The sequence below is a fragment of the Hypanus sabinus genome, chromosome 7 (assembly GCF_030144855.1).
Source record: "Hypanus sabinus isolate sHypSab1 chromosome 7, sHypSab1.hap1, whole genome shotgun sequence".
NCBI lineage: Eukaryota > Metazoa > Chordata > Chondrichthyes > Myliobatiformes > Dasyatidae > Hypanus > Hypanus sabinus.
In genome coordinates, this window is record NC_082712.1 from 82,239,298 (window position 1) to 82,262,079 (window position 22,782).

The 22,782-nt window shown below is 41.5% G+C and overlaps 2 protein-coding genes across 3 annotated transcripts in view; one reads left to right on the forward strand and one right to left on the reverse strand.

The window, feature by feature from the left end:
• Nucleotides 1–22,782, forward strand: part of LOC132396903 (misshapen-like kinase 1) — a 326,920-nt gene that overhangs the window by 285,995 nt on the left and 18,143 nt on the right. For both annotated transcript variants that reach the window (XM_059974976.1, XM_059974977.1), the window contains 5 exons: nucleotides 2,606–2,773; nucleotides 6,853–6,996; nucleotides 9,312–9,446; nucleotides 13,426–13,526; nucleotides 22,038–22,187. In XM_059974976.1, coding sequence (XP_059830959.1) covers nucleotides 2,606–2,773; nucleotides 6,853–6,996; nucleotides 9,312–9,446; nucleotides 13,426–13,526; nucleotides 22,038–22,187 — 698 coding nt within the window. The remainder of the gene's footprint in view (nucleotides 1–2,605; nucleotides 2,774–6,852; nucleotides 6,997–9,311; nucleotides 9,447–13,425; nucleotides 13,527–22,037; nucleotides 22,188–22,782) is intronic.
• LOC132396904 (general transcription factor II-I repeat domain-containing protein 2-like) lies at nucleotides 17,341–22,013 on the reverse strand. Its single transcript, XM_059974978.1, has one exon. It carries the CDS (start codon nucleotides 19,156–19,158, stop codon nucleotides 17,350–17,352), a length of 1,809 nt encoding a protein of 602 aa, XP_059830961.1. The 5' UTR covers nucleotides 19,159–22,013; the 3' UTR covers nucleotides 17,341–17,349.

Consider the following 22,782-nt stretch of genomic DNA (forward strand, 5'->3'; position numbering starts at 1 on the left):
TCCCCATATCAGATGGTGGTGTAGCCAGTTAGAAAGCTCTCCACAGTAATCTGTAGAAATTTGCGAAGTTAGAGAAGAGAGGGCTGTAAAGGGATTACAAGTGTTAGAATTTGAGCTGAGACAGCTGAACCATTTGGAGCACTTGTGCCACACAAAACAGTTTACAGGATTTTACACCAACACACAGGAGACTGCCCAAAGCTTTCTCAGTATTATGGGTTTTGAGCTACATCTTCAAGAAGCAGGAGGTGGTTATAGAATTCCGAGCTTAGGAGTCTAAGCTGCCAAAAGCATTCCCACCGACAGAGGTAAAACATTTGCAGGAAGCCGGAAGCAGATTGTTGCAGAGATCTGCAAGGGATGCAGGGATGAAAGAAGATGGGCTGTAAAGGGATTGCGTGCGTCATGAGAAATTGAGCTGAGGCTTTGCTGAACTGCAGAATCAGAAGAAAAGAGGTTCTTGGGAGTGTTGTCATTAAATTGGATTAATAATGCTTTTCAGATAAGAATTTCTGTGCATGGTGAGTGTCATCAATGAGCTCTTCCTTCTCTCACTGCCATTACGAGATTTGAGAGTATTTATCAGGTGTCCAAACATTTTAGTTCTGATTCTCATTCCCAATCCAACATGGCGGTCCAAGGCCGCCTCTTGTGCCAAGGAGAATCCACCCTCAGGGTAAAGGAGCAACACCTGTATTCCGTCTGGGTAGTCTCCAATCTGATGGCATGAATATCTATTTCTCCTTCCAGTTTAAAAAAAATTCCCTCCCCCCTCCCCACTTCTATTCCCCACTCTGGCCTCTTACCTCTTCTCACCTGCCTATCACCTCTCCCGGGTCTCCCCCCCCCCCCCTTTCCTTTCTCCTATGTTCCACTATCAGATTCCTTCTTCTCCAGCCCTTGACCTTTTCCACCCACCTGACTTCACCTATCACCTTCTAGCTTCCCCTCCCCTCACCTTTTTATTCTGGCATCTTCCCCTTTCCTTTCCAGTCCTGAAGAAGGGTTTCAGTCCAAAATATTGACTGTTTATTTCCATAGATGCTGCCTGACCTGCTGAATTCCTCCATCTTTCTGTGTGTACTGCCTTGGGTTTCTAGTGTCTACAGAATTTCTCATGATTATTAAAGCACTCTTTTCAAATATATCAAATTACTGGAATCTAATCTGTTGTGATTTCAAGGAAGAAGTCATTACTCAGCCTGTATTGTATACTAGTTGATAGGTTTCTTTGCTGGGACACAATAGGGGGATTTTGAACTGCATAGAATTTCTCAAACAGTCTGGTCTCTTGCACTCTAGTTTTGTAAACCGCACAACTGCAAAGCTGAACCTTTACTCGTTGGGTAATTAATACCAGCTTTAGTGGGAAACTTAGCTTTCAACCAGATGGCTGTAGCTTAGCATCTTTAGGCTTTCTGGTTGAGAAAGTAACTATTATGAGCAGTTTTGGATCCCTTATCTAAGAAAGAATATGCTGTTATTGGAGAGGATAAAAAGGAGATACATGAGAATGACCCCAGCAGCGAAACGGCTAAGTTCAGAGGAGTGTTTGATGGCTCTGGGCCTGTACTCACTGGAGTTTTGAAGAATCAGAGAGGATCTCATTGAAACCTACCGACTATTGGAAAGCCTAGAGTGGAGTGTTCTTTTAGTGGAGAAGTCTAGGTTCAGAGGGCACAGAGTCTCAGAATAAGAGGATGTCCATTTCGGTCAAAGATGAAGGGGAATTTCTTCTGCCGTAAGGTGGTGAATCTGTGGACTGCATTGTCACAAAAGGCTGTGGAGACCAAATCATTGGGTGCATTTAAGGCAGAGATTGATAGGTCTTGATTAGTAAGGGGTGTCAAAGGCAATGGAGTTTGAGAGGGATAATAAATCAGCCATGCTGGAAAGGCAGACTTGATGGACTGAGCGGCTAATCCTGTCCTGTATCTTATATGTGAATAATCCCATTTGCCTGGGGATTTAAAGCAAATATTGCCCTCTATGGGAAATAAATGGTTAAGAGACATTGGAATTCAAATTTCCTGTGCTGCATAAATCTCAAGGTAAGGTCTTCAATATAGGGATCTTTTAGCTAAAAGTTGATCCACCAATTCATCTCTCTTCTAATTTCCTCCTCTTGTAAGGTACCAAGGTTGATGTCTGCAGTAGGATCACAAGTATTTCACAATCCTAATCCTGCCACTGGGGAGTTGCCAGTCCATTTACCATTGTATCATTTCACACTCTGCTCAATGTAGTAAAATATTCTTGGTTGAGTCCTTACTCTTTTGGAGAATGCAAGCACAGTGCAAATTAAAAAGGCCATTGGCAAAACCTTGGAGCAGGAAAGGATTGTACATGCATTCTATAGTTAACCTTGATTGCTAATACACTTTCAAGACTGTTCATCTCAGGTTCTTGATCTTTATTTTTTTTATGATTTCTTTCTTTTTGTATTTGCAGCTTGTTGTCTTCTGCACTCTGGTCTTTCATAGATTCTGTTATGGTTATTATTCTATAGATTTGTTGAGTGTGCCCAACAGAAATCTCAGGGTTGTATATGGTGACATATATGCACTTTGATAATAAAATTTACTTTGAACTTTCCTTTTCCTAGGGTTGAATATCAGTGATGTGAGCCGATTAAACCAGCAGAAAAATGATGACAGGAAGTGTTCAGTCGTGAATGTAAATCCAGCCAACACACGACCACACAGCGACACGCCAGAAATAAGGAAATACAAGAAACGCTTCAACTCTGAAATACTCTGTGCTGCTTTATGGGGTCAGTGGTTGAAACGTTAACTCATAATTGCCACTATGGCTCCTGGATTGTTCATAAGACAGTATGTTATAGGAGCAGAATTAGGCCATTTGGCCCATCGAGTCTGCTCTGCCATTTCATCATGGCTGATCCATTTAGCCTCTCATCCCCAATCCCCTGCCTTCTCCCAGTATCCCTTCATGCCCTGACTAATCAAGAAACATTGACCTCTGTCTTAAATATACATAATGACTTGGTGTCCAAAGCTGCACGTGGCAATGAATTCCACAGGTTCACCCTTTCTGGTTGAAGAAATTCCTCTTCATCTCCATTCTAAAAGGACGGCCCTCTATTCCAAGGCTGAGTTCTCTGCTGTTAGACGCCTCCTCCCTAGGAAACATCCTCTCCACATCCACTCTATCAAGGCCTTTCAACATTCAATAGGTTTCAATGAGATTTCACCCCCCACCCCCCCACATTCTTCTGAATTCTATTAGTAGAAGCCTAGAGCCAGCAGACACTCCTCATATGATAAACTTTTCAATCCTGGAATCATTTTCATGAACCTCTTTTGAACCCTCACCAATGTCAGCACAATGGGCTCAAAACTGTTCACAATACTCCAAATGAGGCCTCACCGGTGCTTTATATAGCCTCAACATTACATCTTTGCTTTTATATTCTAGTCCTCTCGAAATTGATGATTTGAATGGGTTTACACTTTTGCTTTGGATATCGTCTATCAGATTTAAAATATTGTGTAAATGACAGAGGCAGTTAAATCTAGAAGTGATATGGAAAGTGCAGTTTACTGTTATCTGCACAAGTCCATGAACAATGAAATGCTTATTGCAATAGCATCACAGGTACATAGTATCAGATGAGCAACATTGACAAAAACAAATTAATTTTACTAAAAAGAACACAATTAGAACAAAGCATTGTTGTGTAAAATGTTGCTGTCTTTGATGACATAACAAATTTTCTCAAGCCCCTACTGAAATATAGTTGGAGTGATGAATTGGAATATATTGAATAGCTTTCTTCATGCTAAAGTATCTTACAACTTTGTGCCAAATGGTGTACTCAGACGCAATAACAAGAATTGTCCATGATGACTAAACACCGCGATTTGCAGCTGCTTTTGCTTGTAGAACCTGACTAGCTTAATTACATTCCTGTTTAGTGTGTGTGAAGGATTGGGTTCCCTTGCAAAATGATCTTACACTGGGCTGTGAACGCACTAGATTATGCTGTAATTCACACCAGTCAAGCTTTCACAGGCTTCTTGGGATGGCTTCCAGACCACAACTGAAGCTAATTTAACAATGTGGTCTATTTCTTGGCGGCCCATTGTGCATCTGCAGTCCCTTGTCTGTGTGATTAGTGTGGCAGATTTGCCACACATACTGTATGCACCTGTCCAACATACAGTACAATCAGCATCTTTACAATTAATTCCTTCCTCTCCAGCCCTTTACCTTTCCTACCCACCTGGCTTCACCTAGCACTATTTAGCTATTGTTCTTCTCTTCCCCCCCCCCCCCCCACACCTCTTTATTCTGGAGTCTTCCCCTTTCCTTTCCAGATCTAAAGAAGGGTCTCAGCCCGATATGTTATCTATTTATTCTTGTCTATAGGTGCTGCCTGACCAGCTGAGTTCCTCCAGCATTTTGTGTGTGTTGTTTTGTAGTACACTCAGTGGCCACTTTATCCCACCCATCTCCCACCCCCCCCCCCCCCCCCATCCTCATCACATTCTACAGGGGTTGTATTGAGAGCATCCTGAGCAGCTGCATCACTGCCTGGTTCGGAAATTGCACCATCTCGGATCGCAAGACCCTGCAGCGGATAGTGAGGTCATCGGGGTCTCTCTTCCCGCCATCATGGACATTTACACTATACGCTGCATCCGCAAAGGAAACAGCAATATGAAGGACCCCATGCACCCCTCATACAATCTCTTCTCCCTCCTGCCATCTGGGAAAAGGCTCCGATGCATTCAGGCTCTCACGACCAGACTATGTAACAGTTTCTTCCCCCAAGCTATCAGACTCCTCAATACCCGAAGCCTGGACTGACACCTTGCCCTATTGTCCTGTTTATTATTTATTGTAATGCCTGCACTGTTTTTGTGCATTTTATGCAGTCCTGTGTAGGTCTGTAGTCTAGTGTAGCTTTCTCTGCGTTTTTTTTACGTAGTTCAGTCTAGTTTTTGTACTGTGTCATGTAACACCATGGTCCTGAAAAATGTTGTCTCAGTTTTTTACTATGTACTGTACCAGCAGTTATGGTCGAAATGACAATAAAAGTGACTTGACTTGACTTGATTAGCTACCTCCTGTACCTCAGTGGCCACTGAGTGTATGTTTGTGGTTTACTGCTGCTGTAGCCCATCCACTTCAAGGTTCACCATGTTGTGTACTCAAAAATGCTCTTCTGCACACCACAGTTGTAATGCATGGTTATGTGAGTTACTGTCACCTTCCTGTCAGCTTGAACCACTCTGGTCATTCTCCTCTGACCTCTATCATTAACCTGTCTGATATCCAATCTGCATATTTACAAGCCATTGTAAAAATACCTTGGGGCGGTGGGGAATCTCATTGAAACCTAGTGAAACTGAAAGGCCAAGATAGAGAGGATGTTTCCTATAGTGGGTGAGCCTAGGACCGGAGAGCACAGTCTCAAAATAGAAGGATGTCCCTTTAGAGCAGAGATGAGGAGGAACTTTTTTAGCCAGATGATGGTGAATCAATGAAATTCACTGCCACACACGGGTGTGGAGGCCAAGTTATTGAGTATATTTAAAGAGGAGGTTGATAGGCTCTTCATTAGTCAGGGTGTCAAAGGTTACAGGGAGAAGGCATGAGAATGTGGTTGAGAGGGTTAATAAATCAGCCGTGATGAAATGGCAGAGCAGGCTCGATAGGCCAAATGGCCTAATTCTGCTTCTATATTTTTACTTATTTATTGAGATACAGTGCAAAGGAGGCCCTTCCAGCCCTTTGAGCCATCCTGCTGATTCCCCAATTTAACTCTAGCCTAATCACAGGATGATTTACAATTGACCAGTTAATCTACCAACCAGTATGTCTTTGGACAGTGGGAGGAAACCAGAGAGCACCAGGAGGAAACCCACACAGTCATATAAACTCTTTAAAGGCAGCAGTGGGAAGGAGATTGTCTTATAGTCTAAAATCTTGTGCATGTCACCATTTCAGATGTAACATATATCCAGCCCCATCTAGCTGTCAGTTTGCATGAAGCACCCTGTAGTTTTGAGATATTCTGGGCATTTCTCTATGCTACTCTGTTTATAGTGGCAGAGGTTTGCAGATCGAAGGGCCTAAGGACTCATATTTTGTAGATCTTGGCCCAATTATAGCAAGAAAGGTTATGTAGTGCTGTTGTAGCAGTGTCTGTTGCACACTCTGCAGGACTACGATGGTCAGAACAATAGCTTTAGCTTCAGCATAAATCTGAGCTTGTAATCTTTGAACTGATGTTCTAGCACAGGGGATCCCAACCTATTTTATGCCATGCAGTCTTATCATTGACTGAGAGGTCTGTGGACCGCAAGTTGGGAACCCTTGTTCAAGGAGAATGTAAAGGGAGTGCTGTCCTACTATCTAAGATGACTTGTTTCAAATGAAAGCCAACCTGTGCTGTCATCCAGCTCTTGGTCCAGTTTAAAGATTTTCTAGGCTGTCAGAAGTACATCAGATTTCTATCATCTTTGGGTTGATTTTCCATCTTAATATACCCATCATCTTAAACTACCTCAGGGACTACTGTAATGATTTGATCTGTTTGAACGGTATGCAAGACAAGTTTCTCACTGTACTTCAGTACATGTGATCACAATAAACCAATTTATCAATTTTAAATCTAATTGCTTATTCGTTATTTGGTGATAACTTCACTCCACGAAGAATGGTTGGAAAAGCTCTTAAAGTTCATGAAGTTGTAGTGCGGACAATTGAAAATAAGATTCTCTTTCTCTGTTTCCCATGGGGTAGTCAGTGTGGTGGGATTTTCTATTATCATTGCTGCCATTATGAGCCGTGTTCACTTTGCTCCCTGTGCTTGCCTCAAAGGTGTGAATCTGCTGGTGGGGACTGAGAACGGGCTCATGCTGCTGGACCGGAGTGGACAGGGCAAAGTGTACAGCCTCATCAGTCGCCGGCGCTTCCAGCAGATGGACGTCTTGGAAGGGCTAAATCTCCTCATCACAATATCAGGTGTGTAATTTTATATCTCGGGCAGTGTTTGAATCGAATTCAGATTTATTATCACTGATGTGTTAAATTTGTTCTTTTGGGACAGCACTACATGGAAAACAAAATAAATGTAGAGTGTAAAAGAGGAAATAGTAAGGTAGTGGTTATGGATTGTTGAAAACTCCAATGGCAGATGGGAGGAAATTTGTACATAAGATCATAAAACATAGGATCAGAATTAGGTCATTCAGCCCATCCAGTCTGCTCCACAATTCTCTCATGGGAAATTTATCATCCCCCTCAACCCCATTCTCCTGCCCTTTATCCCCATAGCCTTTGACACCATGAATCTACCAACCTCCACTTTAAATATACCCAATGACTTGGCCTCCAAGCTGTCTGTGACAATAAAGTCCACAGATTCATCTGCCCCTAGCAAGAAATTCCTCCTGAACTCTGTTCTAAATGTATGTCCTTGTATTCTGAGGCTTTGCCCTCTGGTTCTGGTCTCCCCCAATTATAGGAAATATTCTTTCCACATCCACTCTCTCAGCCTTTGAAAATCAAGCAAGTTTCAATGAGATTCTCACCCCCCCCCCCCCCCGTCATTCTTCTAAACTCCAATGAGTACAGGCCCAAAGACATCAAACGCTCCTTGTAAGTTAATCCGTTCACTCCAGCAATCATTCTCTCGAGGCTTTTCTGTGTCCTTCTCAGACAATTCCTTACAAAGGCCAATAGTTACAGGGACCCATCATTGTAAACATCTCACTGCTCTTACGAGGGCATCATGCTGTTCTTAAAACATTTAATAGGTCCTCGGTCTCTGTACCTGCTCCCCGATGGTACAGCTGAAGGCATGTCCCAGATGATAAGTGTCCTACGTAATGATGCCCCCTTCTTGTGATGGAGCTGGCTGAGTCTACAACCTCTGTGGCCTCTTTCAATCCTGTGCATTGGAGCGGTAATGCAATTAGTCAGAATGCTTTCCCCGTTCATCTGCAGAAATTAGCTAGACTCTTTGGTGACATAGTCCCAAAGCTGCTCACACTCCTAATGAAGTATAGCCATTGGTGTGCCCCCTTCATAGTTACATATAATTATGACAATCCAACTAGTGATCTTTTGATGTAAATTCACTAGAATATAATATCGTCAACGAGGCAGGAATTACAGCTGAGGTCAGTTCTCATCAAATTCTGTCCATGTTTCACTTTCTCGGGTCAATGACTTCAGAACCATGCCATTGAATGTTAGGCAGGGGTCATTGTTGACTGAGCTGTTGAAGGGGACCAGCTTGAGGAAGCTGGGGCCCATCCCTTGCAGACAAGAAGATGAGACCTCAAGCAACCTGTGTTCAGCTCTGCCTCCTGTAACAGAATAGGTCCTTGTTTGGTGAGGCAAAATCTAGAGAGGTTTTAAAAGGGTCATAGGTGCAGTAGTTACAAACTTGTGGGAGTACTCATCTTGCACAACCTCTCATGGCCCCAGAACACCTACACAATCAGGAAAACTCACCAACATCTCTACTTTGAGGAAGCTGAAAAGATATAGACTATGCACATCTATACTCGCATCATTCTACAAATACACAGTAGAGACTATCTTAATGGGCTATATCATTGCACATGATATAGAAATTACACTGCAAGGCTCTACAACAGATAGTCAAACCTGCGTAACCATCACCTGCCTACCCAACGTCAAGGACATGCATACAAAAAGGTGCCAGAAAAGGGCCAGTAATAGGCTTGAAGCATTCCACCCATTGCCCATGGACCATTTGTCTCACTCCCATCAGCCTATGTAGCATCCACATTAGGACCACCAGACTCAAAAAAAAAAGTTACTTTCCCCAAGCAGTTATCTTGTGTACACACACTCCTGTACCTAGCATCACTTTATGGACATTTAGTTGGTCAGTGTTAGCCAGCTGGTGGTGCAATGGCATCCATACTGGACTTCGAGGCGAGAGGTCCTGGATTTGAATCTGGCCAGCTCCTTGCATGCTTTTCATCCATGCTGGGTTGAGCATCCAGCTGGCAACTTGGCCTCATAAAAGAAGTTAAAGAACCTGCAAGATTGCCATGAGGCGCGGAAAGGAACTAATAATAATAATCAACATTTGTACATAACGTTATATATTTGTATTTATTGTGTTTTTATTATTGTGTTCTTTATCTAGTGTGTTTTTTGTGCTGCACCAGATCTGGAGTAACAGTTATTTTGTTCTCCTTTACACTTGTATACTGGAAATGATATTAAGCAATCTTGAAGAGGTGTGAAGAAGGGAATGTTTGCATTTGATTATTCCAGACTTCACTTACTGTCCCTAGGTAAACGGAACAAGCTCCGTGTTTATTATCTGTCCTGGTTGCGGAATAAGATTTTGCACAACGACCCAGAGGTGGAGAAGAAGCAGGGCTGGACCACTGTGGGCGATATGGAGGGCTGCGTGCACTACAAAGTGGGTAAGTGAAGTACCATTAAATTTCCAATATATCTGTGTCCTAAAGACCCTATCCTGTCCTCAAGTTGTATGTTTCATTGAGATCCTGTGCAAGTCACCAAGCATTGGTTCACCAGCTGAGAGCTTTACACATTATTGGCAATCACTGAGGGCTGAGAAATCTTTTGGTTGTTAATTCGTAGTTGGCAGAAATGTGTATCATTTGGAAATGGATAAAAATAAATGAAGAGTGGGTACCTGATAACTGAAATAAAACAGTGGAGTGAAGTTTTGCAGCTGCTGTCCATAATTATACACCATTGAATCTCATTTAGTGTGTGCAAAGGATAAGTAAGGTACTGGACCGGATAAGATAAAGAGATTTGTTATTCTTCCTGCAGTTTAACTTTCTTTATGTATACTTATTTATTATTATTATTTCTTTCTGTACTTGCATATTTTGTTATCTTCTGCACACTGGTTGCACACTAGTTGGTGCAATCTTTAAATGATTCTTATGGTTATTATTCTACTATGAATTTATTGACTACACCTGGAAGAAAATTAATCTCAGGGTTGTGTTAAATGTTCGCTGGACTGGAAAGCCAGGGTATCAGAATTGGCCGATTTTGCTCGCTCCTCTCATTGTGACACTGAGTCTGTGATTTGTGTCTAGAAGCTTCATACTTATATGTCCTGCTAATATGATGAGGTGAGACCCAGAGGCTTTGGGCTAACTCTGGGCTGCTGCTGGATTCAGATCTAAGATTCAGATCTTGGTTCAAAATGCTGTGGCTTGCTTCTATTGTTTGCATGATTTGTGCTTTTTTTTCCCTCTTTCTCTGCATATTGGGTGTTGGTCTTTATTTTTTAAATTGGGTTCTTTTGGGTTTCTTGTTCTGTGCCTGCCCTGTAAGCATATAAATCTCAGGGTTATATAATTTATTCATTCTTTGATAATAAATATCTTTGAATATATCAGGGGTTCCCAACCTGGAGTCCATGGACCACTTACTTAGTGGTATTGATCTGTGGCATAAAAATGGTTGGGAACCCCTGATATATATGTACTTTGATAAATTTTCTTTGAACTTTATATATTTGCTCAGTCAGCTGTTTAACTGTGAATGTTTAGTGAATTTTCAGTCATAGCTTGTTCTGTATTTTGTTTGTGGTTTCTTTGTTTGCAAGCTTGTGTCATGCCAGTATAAATCAAGCCATCCTTGCTGCCTTGTAGACTGTTCTTATCAAAAGAATTTCCCTTGCCTATCTAGTTTGAGCGAGTTTTCAGTATAAAGTTCGACCAAGAGGCAAAGTTCTTTGCTTAATTCTTGGTTCCCTCTTTCCTCACTTACAGTAGAGTAAGTTAATTGCAGTTAGATTTAGTTAATTATTGCTGCAGTTTACTGTTATTTGTTAACAAAAAGTACACTGCAGATGCTGTGGTCAAAGCAACAAGTACAACACGCTGGAGGAACTCAGCAGGTTGGCCCGAAACGTTGACTGTTCGTTTCCACGAATGCTGCCTGACCTGCTGAGTTCCTCCAGCGTGTTGTACGTGTTACTGTTATTTGTTGTCATGAACTTATAATAAAACATGATTTGCAACTAATTCATGACTTTCAGAGAAACCTTTTGAATAATACCTCCAATTCCAGCCAAGTGAAGGAAGAGAGGGGAGGGAAAAGACATAGAACAAAAAGTTGTGGTTGTCTTGTTCTAAAACTAGCTCAGACTAAAGAGGGAAATTAATTGATAAAAGACAGCCTATGAAACTACACAAAAAACGGAAAATTCTCTTGATTATATAAGCCAGAGCAAGCATAAAGAAAGTTAAACTGTGAGGAAAGTAATAACCTAGATGTTAATCCAACCGTTTCCATTTAGAAGTGCTACTCTCTCAACGTCAGGCCCCTTTCTGTCACCCCAGTGACCATTACTCTTGTCAGTGCAGGGTACATTGTGCCATATGTCATTACATTAAAAGATGTTCTCTTCTGATATTTACATAGCAACCAGTTTCGTTCTTAATGTCCATTATGCCACTAGTGCTTAGGGTAGCAATACAGGACCTCCATCTCTGGTGGTGTTCAAGGCTTCCTCTTACTGTCAGTTATGCAAGTCCCTCCCGAGTGGACAGGCAGGAACACTGTCACACTGGAGAACTGGTGGACACTCTTAGTCTGGCCTTTGACCTGTTTTAACATGGTTAACCCTACCAAAAGCCAAAGCACAAGGCCCTGACTCCAGCCAAAATAGTTCTTTGGGTCATTTACACACGCAAGCCTCCAAACCCCACAACAAGGTTGTGCCCCTCTTGGAGGCATCCAGTTTCTGCAAGAGTAATAAGAGACAGAGAATGTTTGGTGTAAACACTCTTTACATGTGCACATTTACACATGCACAGACATTTCCTTGTCATTCTGCTGTTGTTGCACCATGTATGCACTTTAATGGTATGTTCTAACAAAGGGCTTGGCTTTATGGTGCCTTTCCCGCCATGGATATTCCCTTTCTTTAGTAATGGAGACATGTAAATGTGCATATATTGTTTGTATACTGTATTTAAGATAGATACTTCTATTTATTTTGTAATATGATTGTAACTACATTGTGGAGTGCAGCATATTCTAATTCATGTGTTGTCTTTAAGTTAACTTTGTGGGTAATTAAACATGGTATGTCCTGGTGCCCAAAAGAAAAACAGGGATAATTGCTCTCCGTAGCAGAGAGATATCAGGGCTGCCAGGAGTTCACACTGGACAAAGTACAGAACTGTTATTGTGTAATATTGGTAGTTTTCCTCTTGCTATTTTTGCAAGTTTGATTTTTGTCGCATCAAATAAACACCCTTGTACGAAAGCGCTATGCAACTCCAGCCATTTTCATTTCTGTCATAACCCATGTATCTCACTGGCTGTTGATTTTATCCCTGTTTCAATGAAAATAGAGGAAAGAAGCTTGGTTTGCTTTCCTCCTCAAACCATAGACATTTTTAGTGGTTGGGTGGGGAACCTTAACCAACATTTCCAATAAACTTCAGCCACTTGAACAGTCAAACTGAGCTGCATGTGGGAATTTGTAATCCTACCATGATTAGGGATCAAACCTATTTTTGATTTGTACTTCATATTCAGACAAAGATTTAGCAGGTGTACATAACAGTGAAATGCATCATTTAGTTCAACAGCCAATATAACCAAGGATGTGCTGGGGGCAAACCACAAGTAGTCCTCAGAGCGCTGCCATGGTTCACAGGCACCAACTTGATCACAGCAAATGGTGCTGTCAGAGAATTTTTAAAATAAAGCTTGATACCAATTTCAAGTGGCAAATCTTTCATTTTAGCATGATATGGACAGTCCACATGTATCGAGCTCTGAGTTACAGAGAAATCAGCTTGTGTTTATATCTAGTAGCAGACAAGTGAGCAAAACCAATACTCCTCTTAGATGTCAAAGAGTTGACAGTCCATAAAGTCTTTACTCGTGATTTATGGCATATTTGTCTATGTCCATCTGGTTTGTGCAGTTGTGTTACCGCTCTGAGGAGCAGCAATGCTTAGCTCGATAATCTTAGTTATGCAGACTTTCACCTTAATTGGAAAAACACAGGATGTCCGCAAGGTCACAAAGCTTTAGCAACACACATCTCTTTTAACCCTATATTTGAAATTTTCTTCCCCAGTTGCCACCATTTCGGCCAACATTGTATACCACAACCAGAGAGAAACAGAATAAGACACGTTGGGGAAACAAATATGCAAATTCCAAAAGATTTTAGCCCACTAAAAGACTCAAGTGCAACAGAGCAGGTGATCCACAAAAGGATTCACCTACTCTATTGTGTTTCAGTGGTGTAGGATTCTTCCAATATGTTAGTGTTTGGTCTATTCAGAACAGAGTTTAATTTCAAGTGCAGACTGTTCCTTGCTGGATGAGGTTTTGTCTGAGAATCATCACTAGAGGAATAATCCTTTCAATGTGACATTTCCTTCACAGTGAAATACGAGAGGATCAAGTTCCTGGTTATTGCTCTGAAGAACTCTGTGGAAGTTTACGCCTGGGCCCCTAAGCCTTACCACAAGTTCATGGCTTTCAAGGTTGAGTTCTGTTTTTATTGTTCTGCAACTTACTTTCCCACTCTACCTCAATCCTAAAGTGTTTGTGTGCAACCTGCTACTGGTGTTGCATTACTAACTTAGCAAAACAGTTTCCTGCATAAAGGATTGATGCCATTTTTCCCATTTGACCAGAACATTGAGATTACAAGGCTTGCCTGTGTTGATGACAGGGTATAAAGGAAGGAAAGAATGGCTGCTGTTTCTACAGTACTTTTCTCAGCCCTAGTGTTATGTGCTTTCTCAGGTGCTGCTGTTGCTTTAAAGCAGGGTTTCCCAACCTGGGTCCACAGTCCCTGCTTTAAAGTAAAACATCGAGAAACAATTCTGCAATTGCAAACAAAGCTCCTACTAATACCAAAGTAATAAAAACCAGATAATCTGATTTCATATTTGATTGTGGAACTAAATATTGGTTAGGCTCTTGAACTAGAGGGATAACTTTACTCAATTTCACTCGCCCGTCATAGAGCTGTTCCCACACCTTTCAGTTCATTTCATGGTTGGGTTGAGTTATTCTCTGATCTTGGCAATTCATCTGCAAGCATTTCATCACCATACAAGGAGACATCATACTGTGCTGTTGTTCACTTGTGGTGTGTCCTTTATATACTTATCAATCAGCTGATTGGTTGTCATTACAGCCAAACATTTGGAGGACACATCACAAATTAACGGCACACTGGTGATGTCTCCATATGTGGTAAATTGCCAAGACTCAACCTGACCATCAACCGCCCAAGCTACAAGGTTTTTGAGTTACTTCCAATTCATCTCATGCTCTCAAAATTAATTAAACTGTTTGTTGGTCTGTTTCGCCACCCCCCCCCCCCCCAACCCCAAGCCACACAGCCAGCAATACCCCCGATTTAACCTTGGCCTAATCATGGGTCAATTTATAATGACCAGTTGACCTACCAACCCTTTCATCTTTGGACTGTGGGAGAAAACCGGAGCACCTGGAGGAAACCCACGCGGTCCAGGGAGAGTGTACAAGCTTCTTGCAGAGAGCAGAGGGAATTGAATCCAGTCTTCCTGTACTGTAAAGCATTGTCCTATTATAGTTATTAGTTCTTTTTTTCTTTTTTGTACTTGCACAGTTTGATGTCTTTTGCAAGTTGGTTTCTTGTCCACCCCTTTGGTTGCGGTGTTAAACAATGAGTCATAGGAGTCCAACCCAATCTCCTGCCTTCTCCCTGTATCCATTCATGCCCTGACTAATCAAGAATCTATCAACCTCTGCCTTAAATATGCATAAAGACTTGGCCTCCACAGCTGCCTGAGGCAAAGAAATCCGCAGATTCGCCACTCTCTGGCTAAAGAAATTCCTCCTCATCTCTGTTCTAGAAGGGCATCCCTCTATTCTGAGGCTGAATCCTCTGGTTTTACGACTTCCAAACCACAGGAAACATCCTCTGCACGGCCATTCTATCAAAACCTTTCAACATTCGATAGGCTTCAAAACCCCCACCACCTTCATCTTCTTCCAGAGTGTACAGGCCCAAAACCATCAAACGTTTCTCATGTGATTAGCCCTTCAATCCTGGAATCATTTCATGAGCGTCTTTTCAACCCTTACAGTGTCAGCGCATCCTTTCTTAGGTAGGGGGCCAAAAACTGCTCACAATACTCCTCACCAGTGCTATTCAAAGCCTCAACATTACATCCTTGCTTTTGCATTGTAGTCCTCTCGAAATGAATGCTAACATCACATTTGCCTTCCTCACCACAGACTCGACCTGCAAATTAACCTTTAGGGACTCCTGCATGAAAACTCCCAAATCCCTTTGTACCTCACCTTTTTTTTTTGAATATTCTGTACATTTAGAAAATCGTTTACACTGTATTTATTCTACCAAAGTGCATGACGATACACTTCCTGACACTGTATTCCATCTGCCACTTCTTTGCTGATCCCTTCTGCAGCCTCTTTGCATCCTCAACACAACCTTCCCCGCCACCTATCTTCATATTGTCCACAAACTTGGCCAGAAAGCCATCAATTCCATCATCCAGATCATTGATTTATAATGTAAAAAGAAGTGGTCTCAACACAGACCCCTATGGAACACCACTGGTCACCGGCAGCCAACCAGAAAAGCTCTCTTTATTTCCACTCTGCCTTTTTGCCTTTCATTAATTCTATTGTGTTTTTTGTATTGATTGTTACTGCTCACAAGAAAATTAATCTCGGGATTGTATATGGTGATGTATATGCAATTTAATAATAAGTTTACTTTGTGCTTTGAGCATTGCTAAGAATTCTCCTGCCTTCCTTTCTCAAACAAGTTCTTCTGTATCCATCTGAGAGTGCAAGTGATTCCGGCATCGCTGTCAGTGTGGCTTTCCTCAATGACTGTCAACAATTTGCTCTGTGAATCTATAGCCCTCCTCTCTTTTGAAGATTTCATGCTGCTGACGATGAGTTACAGACTGTAGGAACTAAAACACCATTACAAATGTTAAAAGGCCTTCAGCGTTCCGTCATCTACAGAGCTGGTTTAAGCAGTCAACTTTGAGGTAGACATGGAGATTTGAAACAGACCCTCCAAATGTTGGGTACTTGCTACTAATTAGGAGACAACAATCAACGGTTTCTGTTTTTAAAATTATATTTATTGGGATACAGAGCAGAACAGGTCCTTCCAGCCATTTGAGCCACGCCCAGCAATCCCTAATTTTATCCTCGCCTAATCATGGGACAATTTATAATGACTAATTAAACTACCAGCCAGTACACCTTTGGACTGTGGGAAGAAACTGGAGATCTAGAAGAAACCCATGCAGTCATGGGGAGAACATTCAAACAGTGGCAGAAATTTTTAAAAAGAGTTAAGCATGTTACCACTTGAAATGCACATTTTCAATCAGTGTGACAAGGAAATGGTATTTTCTCTCCCAAGACTTTATAATAGTAATTTTAGATGTACTGTGGAGAAGAAAGCCTTCAATCCACTATATCCATTCTGACCATACAGAATGTGCCTTGGTAATTCAAGTGCTTATCTTGATACTTGAATGTTTTAAAACTGTTTACCTACACCAACACTAGAACAGCACTTCCAATGTGGGGGTAAAATGATCCTCAGATCCCATTTAAACTTTTTCTAATGATAAACATGTACTTAAACTATGCTCTAACCCAGGGGTGGGCAAACTTTTTGACTTGTGCGCCACAAAGGGTTCTAAAATTTGACAGGGGGGCCGGAGCAGGAGCAGATGGACGGAGTGTTTTGGTAATACACCTCATAAGAGAAAATAAAATATCATGGGATATGTAGAAAACATGTGCTTTAATTTCAATTGAAAATGAACAAATGCATTACAACAAAATATCTGTCCTTGAAGTCCCATGGTATTTAGCTATTTATTGAAATGACTTTTAAAACACTGAAAATTAAATGAATAAAATATAGCATTTTTTAATAGTAACAGTTATTATTTTAAAGCAATGAAAATTCTGTTATCCTTCAAGATATTATCATCATCACTCTCCTCCTAACTGTCTTTATTTCAAAAACTGTAGGAGATGCAGGTCTACTTGTCCTGCTCCTTCTTACTCAATTGTCCCCTGTGCCAAAACTCAACAATGACCAGCACAAGGACAGAACAATGACAGCGCGCCAGTATGCGGAGCGCGTTATTTGATCTGGAGCGCATTTTTTATTTTGAGAACGTACGTGCACCTGCGCACTACTCATGTCCATCACTTAACAGAAATGACATGTAACATGTAAGGCTTATTGAAAAAAATATTTTCAAATGCATTTTTTACATAACATAACGAAGAAACTTATTTTTAATTTCAGTGGGAACAGTGTTGTTGTTCTCCCTTTTTAGCCAGCGCATCAAAGTCTGGATTTAGTTTTGTTGTGGCGATTCTCAGGATGGATCTGAGGTGTTGGTCAGTTAACTTGGATCTGTGGCTGGCTTTGTTGATGTTCATGACGCTGTACGCCTGTTCACACAAATAGGTCGAGCTGAACAACGCCAGCATCTTCTGTGCTGTCCTCCGGAGGTTTGGAAACACCTCTTTACCAAGTGAAGCATAAAAGTCGTTCAGTTTAAGAGAGTTGAACTTCTCTTTTAAGACGGGGTCAGACTGAAGATCGATCAGTTCCAGCTGTAGCTCCTCTGGTGCTGTTTCAGGATCTTGTGACAGGGGACAGGCCACCAACTGAAATGACTTGTCAATTTTTTCAAAATCAGAAAAGTGACGGCAGAATTCTCTGTGCAGCACATCCAGTGACTCGCTGTATTTTTTCACATTTGCACCGGCCTCTTCCAGCGTGGCTAGTGTGGGAAAATGAGTGAATAATTTATTCAAAATTTGCCTGGAGAAAAAAGCCAGCTTGGATTTAAAGGCTTTCACGTTTGTGTACATGTCATGCACAAACTGATCCTTCCCCTGTAGCTTCACGTTCAGTTCATTCATGTGTGAAAATATATCCACAGCAAACGCAAAGTCACAAAGCCAACTCTTGTTGCTCAGCTCAGGAAATTCGCCGGCCTTCCTCAGTAACTCCAAAAATGCACCGATCTCCTCTTTGAGCTCCCATACTCGTTGAAACACTTTGCCCAAACTTAACCAGCGGACATGGGAGTGATAAAGTAGGTCCTGGTGATCCGTATCAGATTCCTCCAGGAACGTGATGAACTGACGGTGCTGAAGTCCCCTTGCACGTATAAAGTTGACAAGTTTTACGACAGGATTCACAACATGATTCAGCTGTAGTACCGATTTACATAGAGATTCCTGGTGGATGATGCAGTGAAGGAAAATAACATCCTGGTCAGGATTTTCATCTTTCACTTTATTCTGTATTCTCCTCAGCAGGCCGACATTTTTCCCCGTCAAATTAGGAGATCCATCTGTGGTGACGTTGATAAGTTTACTCCAAGGGAGCTTCATATTTTCGATGACAGCAGACACCCGGTCATACAAGTCCTCTCCACGTGTTTTTCCTTTCAGAGACTCCATTGTCAAAAACTCCTCCGTTATTTCAAAAGTATTGTTAATTCCTCGGATAAAAATGAGGAGCTGAGCAGTGTCTTTTACATCGTTGCTTTCATCTAGTGCTAATGAATATAACGTGAACGACTCTGCCTTTTTATTTAAGTCGCTGGTTATATCTTCATCTATCAGTTCCACACGGCGAGTCACTGTCCTGCGTGATAAACTGATTTTATCAAATTTGTCTTTGCTCTCCGGACACAATACACCTGCTGTCTCCACCATACATTCTTTTAAAAACTCGCCTTCAGACAGAGGCTTGCTGGCCTTTGCTAATTTGAATGACAGCATAAAACTGGCCTTGGTACTTGACTCATGAATGGCAGTTTGACGGTGAAAAAAATTTTGTTGAGCCTGTAAATTAGCTGCCAACCTCTGAGCATTAGCTTCCCGTTCTTTCGTTGACTGGTTGCTAGCATAGTTGGCATGTTTTGTGGCAAAGTGACGGCTGATATTATATTCTTTAAAAACCGCCACAGTCTCTTGGCATATCAGGCATACAGCAGTTGATCGGTGTTCAGTAAAAAGATATTTAGTTGTCCACTCCTTATTAAACACCCGACATTCTCTATCCACTTTTCTTTTCTTAGCTCCATTCATCTTTACAGAAGGGGTGAGAGGTCAAAGAGTAAAGCGCAAATGTGGAGTAATACGCAAAGGTCAATGTAGATAGAGTGCGTCATCTATTGGGAAAACGCCAGAATTGCGGGGAAAAAACGTTAACAAGATTTATTAATATAATTTCATCAAGTTCTGTGGGCCGGGTTAAAAAGCTTAACGGGCTGCATATGGCCCCCGGGCCGTAGTTTGCCCATGCCTGCTCTAACCTGTGGGGCAGTGTTTCCTCCCCTCTTCTCTCTCTATCCCATTCAAAATTTTGTATATTTCCATTATTCCTTGGCCACTCACACTCTCTCTCGCACCATTGCTTTCACTCCCTCTCTTGCTCTCGTTCACTCACACACCGTTTTTCTCCAGTTGCTCTCTTCAGAAATGAATGTTTCAACCCAAGCAGTCTCCTTGTGCACACTTCCCAATGCAAACACACAACCTGATGAAGAGTCTCAGTGGAAAAGTGTGGTCTTTATTTCTGTCCATAGATGCTACCTGGCCTGTGGAGTTCCTCCAGCATTTCGTGTGTGTTGCTCAGGATTTCCAGCATTTGCAGAATCTCTTGAGTTTTTGATACCCTTTCTCTATTGTGGTGATCAGAACTGTTCACAATACTCCAGCTGTGTTCCACCCAAAGTTTCATAAAGTTGAACCATGGTCTCACTGCTTTTCCAGTATATTCTGTGCCATGGTGAATGAAGACAAGTATTCCAAACGCCTCCTTCATCTGTGTATCTATCTCTGGCACATTCAGGGATCATTGGACCTGTGCAGAGGTCCTTCAGTGCTATTTTCAAACATTCATTGTGTGCACCTATATTCATCATCACCACATGCCATGTCATATGATGTGGGTGATTATGCTGTTCCATCTGTCTTTAATTTGGGAAGGTTTAATAAACTCTTCCAAACTTTTGCCCATCCATCCTTTGATGTAACTCATCAATGTCTTGCCCTGTCAACCGCAACCTGTTCTTGTTCTTCCATCAATTTTTCCCATCACCGCAAGATGTTCAAGCTTGCCCCTGAAATTCTAGCTGCCATTTCTTGATTGATATCAGCTCTCTTCTTATTCTGGCTTTTCACAACACTTCCTCATTTGTTACCCTGTTCTTCCATGATATTTTCATCATTCTTCCCAAAAACCACATTTCTGCAGCTTTGAGTCTTCCTTTATTTTGCTTTGATTTTGTCGAACATTCGCTTCCTTGTGCTAGTGTGGAATAAACGTAGCACCGCAACACTCGAGTTTCGTACCCATAGAAATCGTTAATCTTTAGTATCTTGCTGAAATGCTCGAATATGCATTTAGCAATCCCAATCCTCCCTCTTAATTTCAACATCAGCCCTACCATCAGATGTTTTATCATGCTCATTAAATATTTAAAATTCCATGTTTGTTTAATTGTTTCATTGCCCACTTTCAGTTCATCTGTTAGTCCTTCTAATGTGCGATGCCTTGCACCTAACAGGATTAAATTCCATTTGCAGTTGCTGTCCCAAACTTACCAATTGCTTAATATCATGCTGTTTCCTAAGGCCGTTCTCTTCATTATGAACAACAATAATGCTCGTATTATCTCCAAACATGCCTCCTACGTTCATATGCAGATCACTAACTTGTATTAATGGTCACAGCATCAGTAATCACAGGCTTCTGATCTCCAACAACTCTCTTCCACCACTTTCAGCCTCCTGTTACCAAGCCAATTGAGTATCCAGTTTGCCAGCATGTCTTGGATCCAGTTGGCTTTAACTTTTCATGTAGAATCTTGTAGAAAGTCTTCCTCAACTTCTCATTGATACATCAACCACAGCCCTCCCAATATATAGGTTTCTCCTGCTATCCAAAAGTAGAGCGTTCCTATGAAACATTTCATAAGCCGAAATGGTATAAAGCAAAGAGGCAATTACCATTAATTTATATGGGAAAAATTTTTTGGGTGTTCCCAGACCCAAAAAATCCTGCCAAATCATACCAAATAGCACATAAAGCCTAAAACAACACGACTACAGTGCACAGTGAGGACTGCCGAGCACATCATTAGAGCCTCCTTGCCCTCTATTGTGGACCTGTACTCTTCCAGGTTGAAGAAGAGGGCGGGAAACATCATAAAGGATTCCTTCCATCCTGCGCACAGACTGTTTGAACTGCTTCCGTCTGGTAGGCGCTTCAGATCCCTCCAGACTAAGACTAATAGGCACTGGAGAAGTTTTTTCCCCACTGCAGTCACTTTGCTGAACAGTTAACTGCCGGTTAACTGTTGGCTAACTATTACTTGGATTGCACTACTTGTATGTATAATCTATATTTTTATTTATATTTATCATTATTATTGTTATGAGCAGAGAGACAACATCTGCCGGAAGTAAATTCCTTGTATGTGCACAGGTACTTGGCGATTAAAGTCTGATTCTGACATATAGTAAAAGCAGGAATGATATGATAAATACACAGTCTATGTAAAGTAGAAATAATGTATGTAAAGTGTAGTTTCACTTAACAGAATCGGGAAGGTTTAGCCAAAACCGATTTGTAGAAAAAAATCGGCACGTACACGCATGCGCACACACCTGCCCGCGTAAGGCTTCACGGTCATGGTAGTCTTTCTCGGGGTAAACACAAGTTTAAAGCAGGCGCCTTTTTTCGTAAAAGCAAAAGTCCTCTTTGGATTTCTTGAGGTTAGCGAAAACAGGTACTAATTGTAAAAGCGAACTTTCATAAAGCAGGTATCACCTGTATCTTGTTACCTCTTCATTTTAATACATCACTTATGGAAATACCCTAAGCTAATTAGATGTACTTCAGCAAACAGATTGGTTGATTTGTTGAAAAAGAAAATCTTTTGTTTGTATTTTCTTCCCAGTCATTCACAGATCTGCCTCATAGACCATCATTAGTTGACTTGACAGTGGAAGAAGGTCAGAGGTTAAAGGTTGTTTATGGATCTAGCACTGGTTTCCATGCAGTTGACGTGGATTCTGGAAATACCTACGACGTTTACATCCCAGTGCATGTAAGTTTGAAAGGTTTTAGTTTATTTCACCCTGTGTATTGATATCAAGCCACCGCTAAGTCCCTTCATTGCATTCAGGATGATACCTTGGTCTTTTTGATTGCCTCTCCCTCCAGCTCATTACTCTGATTGCCCTGTAAGTTTGGTGTTTATTTTTATGATATGAATTTTTCCATCATTGGTGTCAATGTCATTGAGGTAAGTAACACCTTGCTGGCACTCGTGCACTTGCTTGCATGTGGTGCGGCTCTCGTTCCTGTAGCGATGTGCGGAAGTCATTGCAGCCAAGGTTGATGTTAAAAGTCATTACCAAGAGAGTAACTAGTTCCACTACTTCGAAAGAAGTTGTTCCTTCATTGAATTCCTAATGATCAAGCTCCAATGTGAGGGATGTCACGTCACATTGGACTTGGGCATTAGGGATTCTGTGAAGGATCTTTCGCATTCAGATGCTGTACAGGAAATCTGGAGATGTTCTACACAGTGCCTCAGCAAGAGGAGTGCTTGGGGATAGGACAGGGAGTGATAATTGATCTGCTTTTGAACCAATTGTTCAAATCAATGATAATTAATGAATTCTCATTCATCCTGCTTA

Excerpts from the sequence above, each read along its gene's own strand:
- LOC132396904 (XM_059974978.1), bottom strand. The coding sequence starts at position 19,158 with ATGAATGGAGCTAAGAAAAGAAAAGTGGATAGAGAATGTCGGGTGTTT.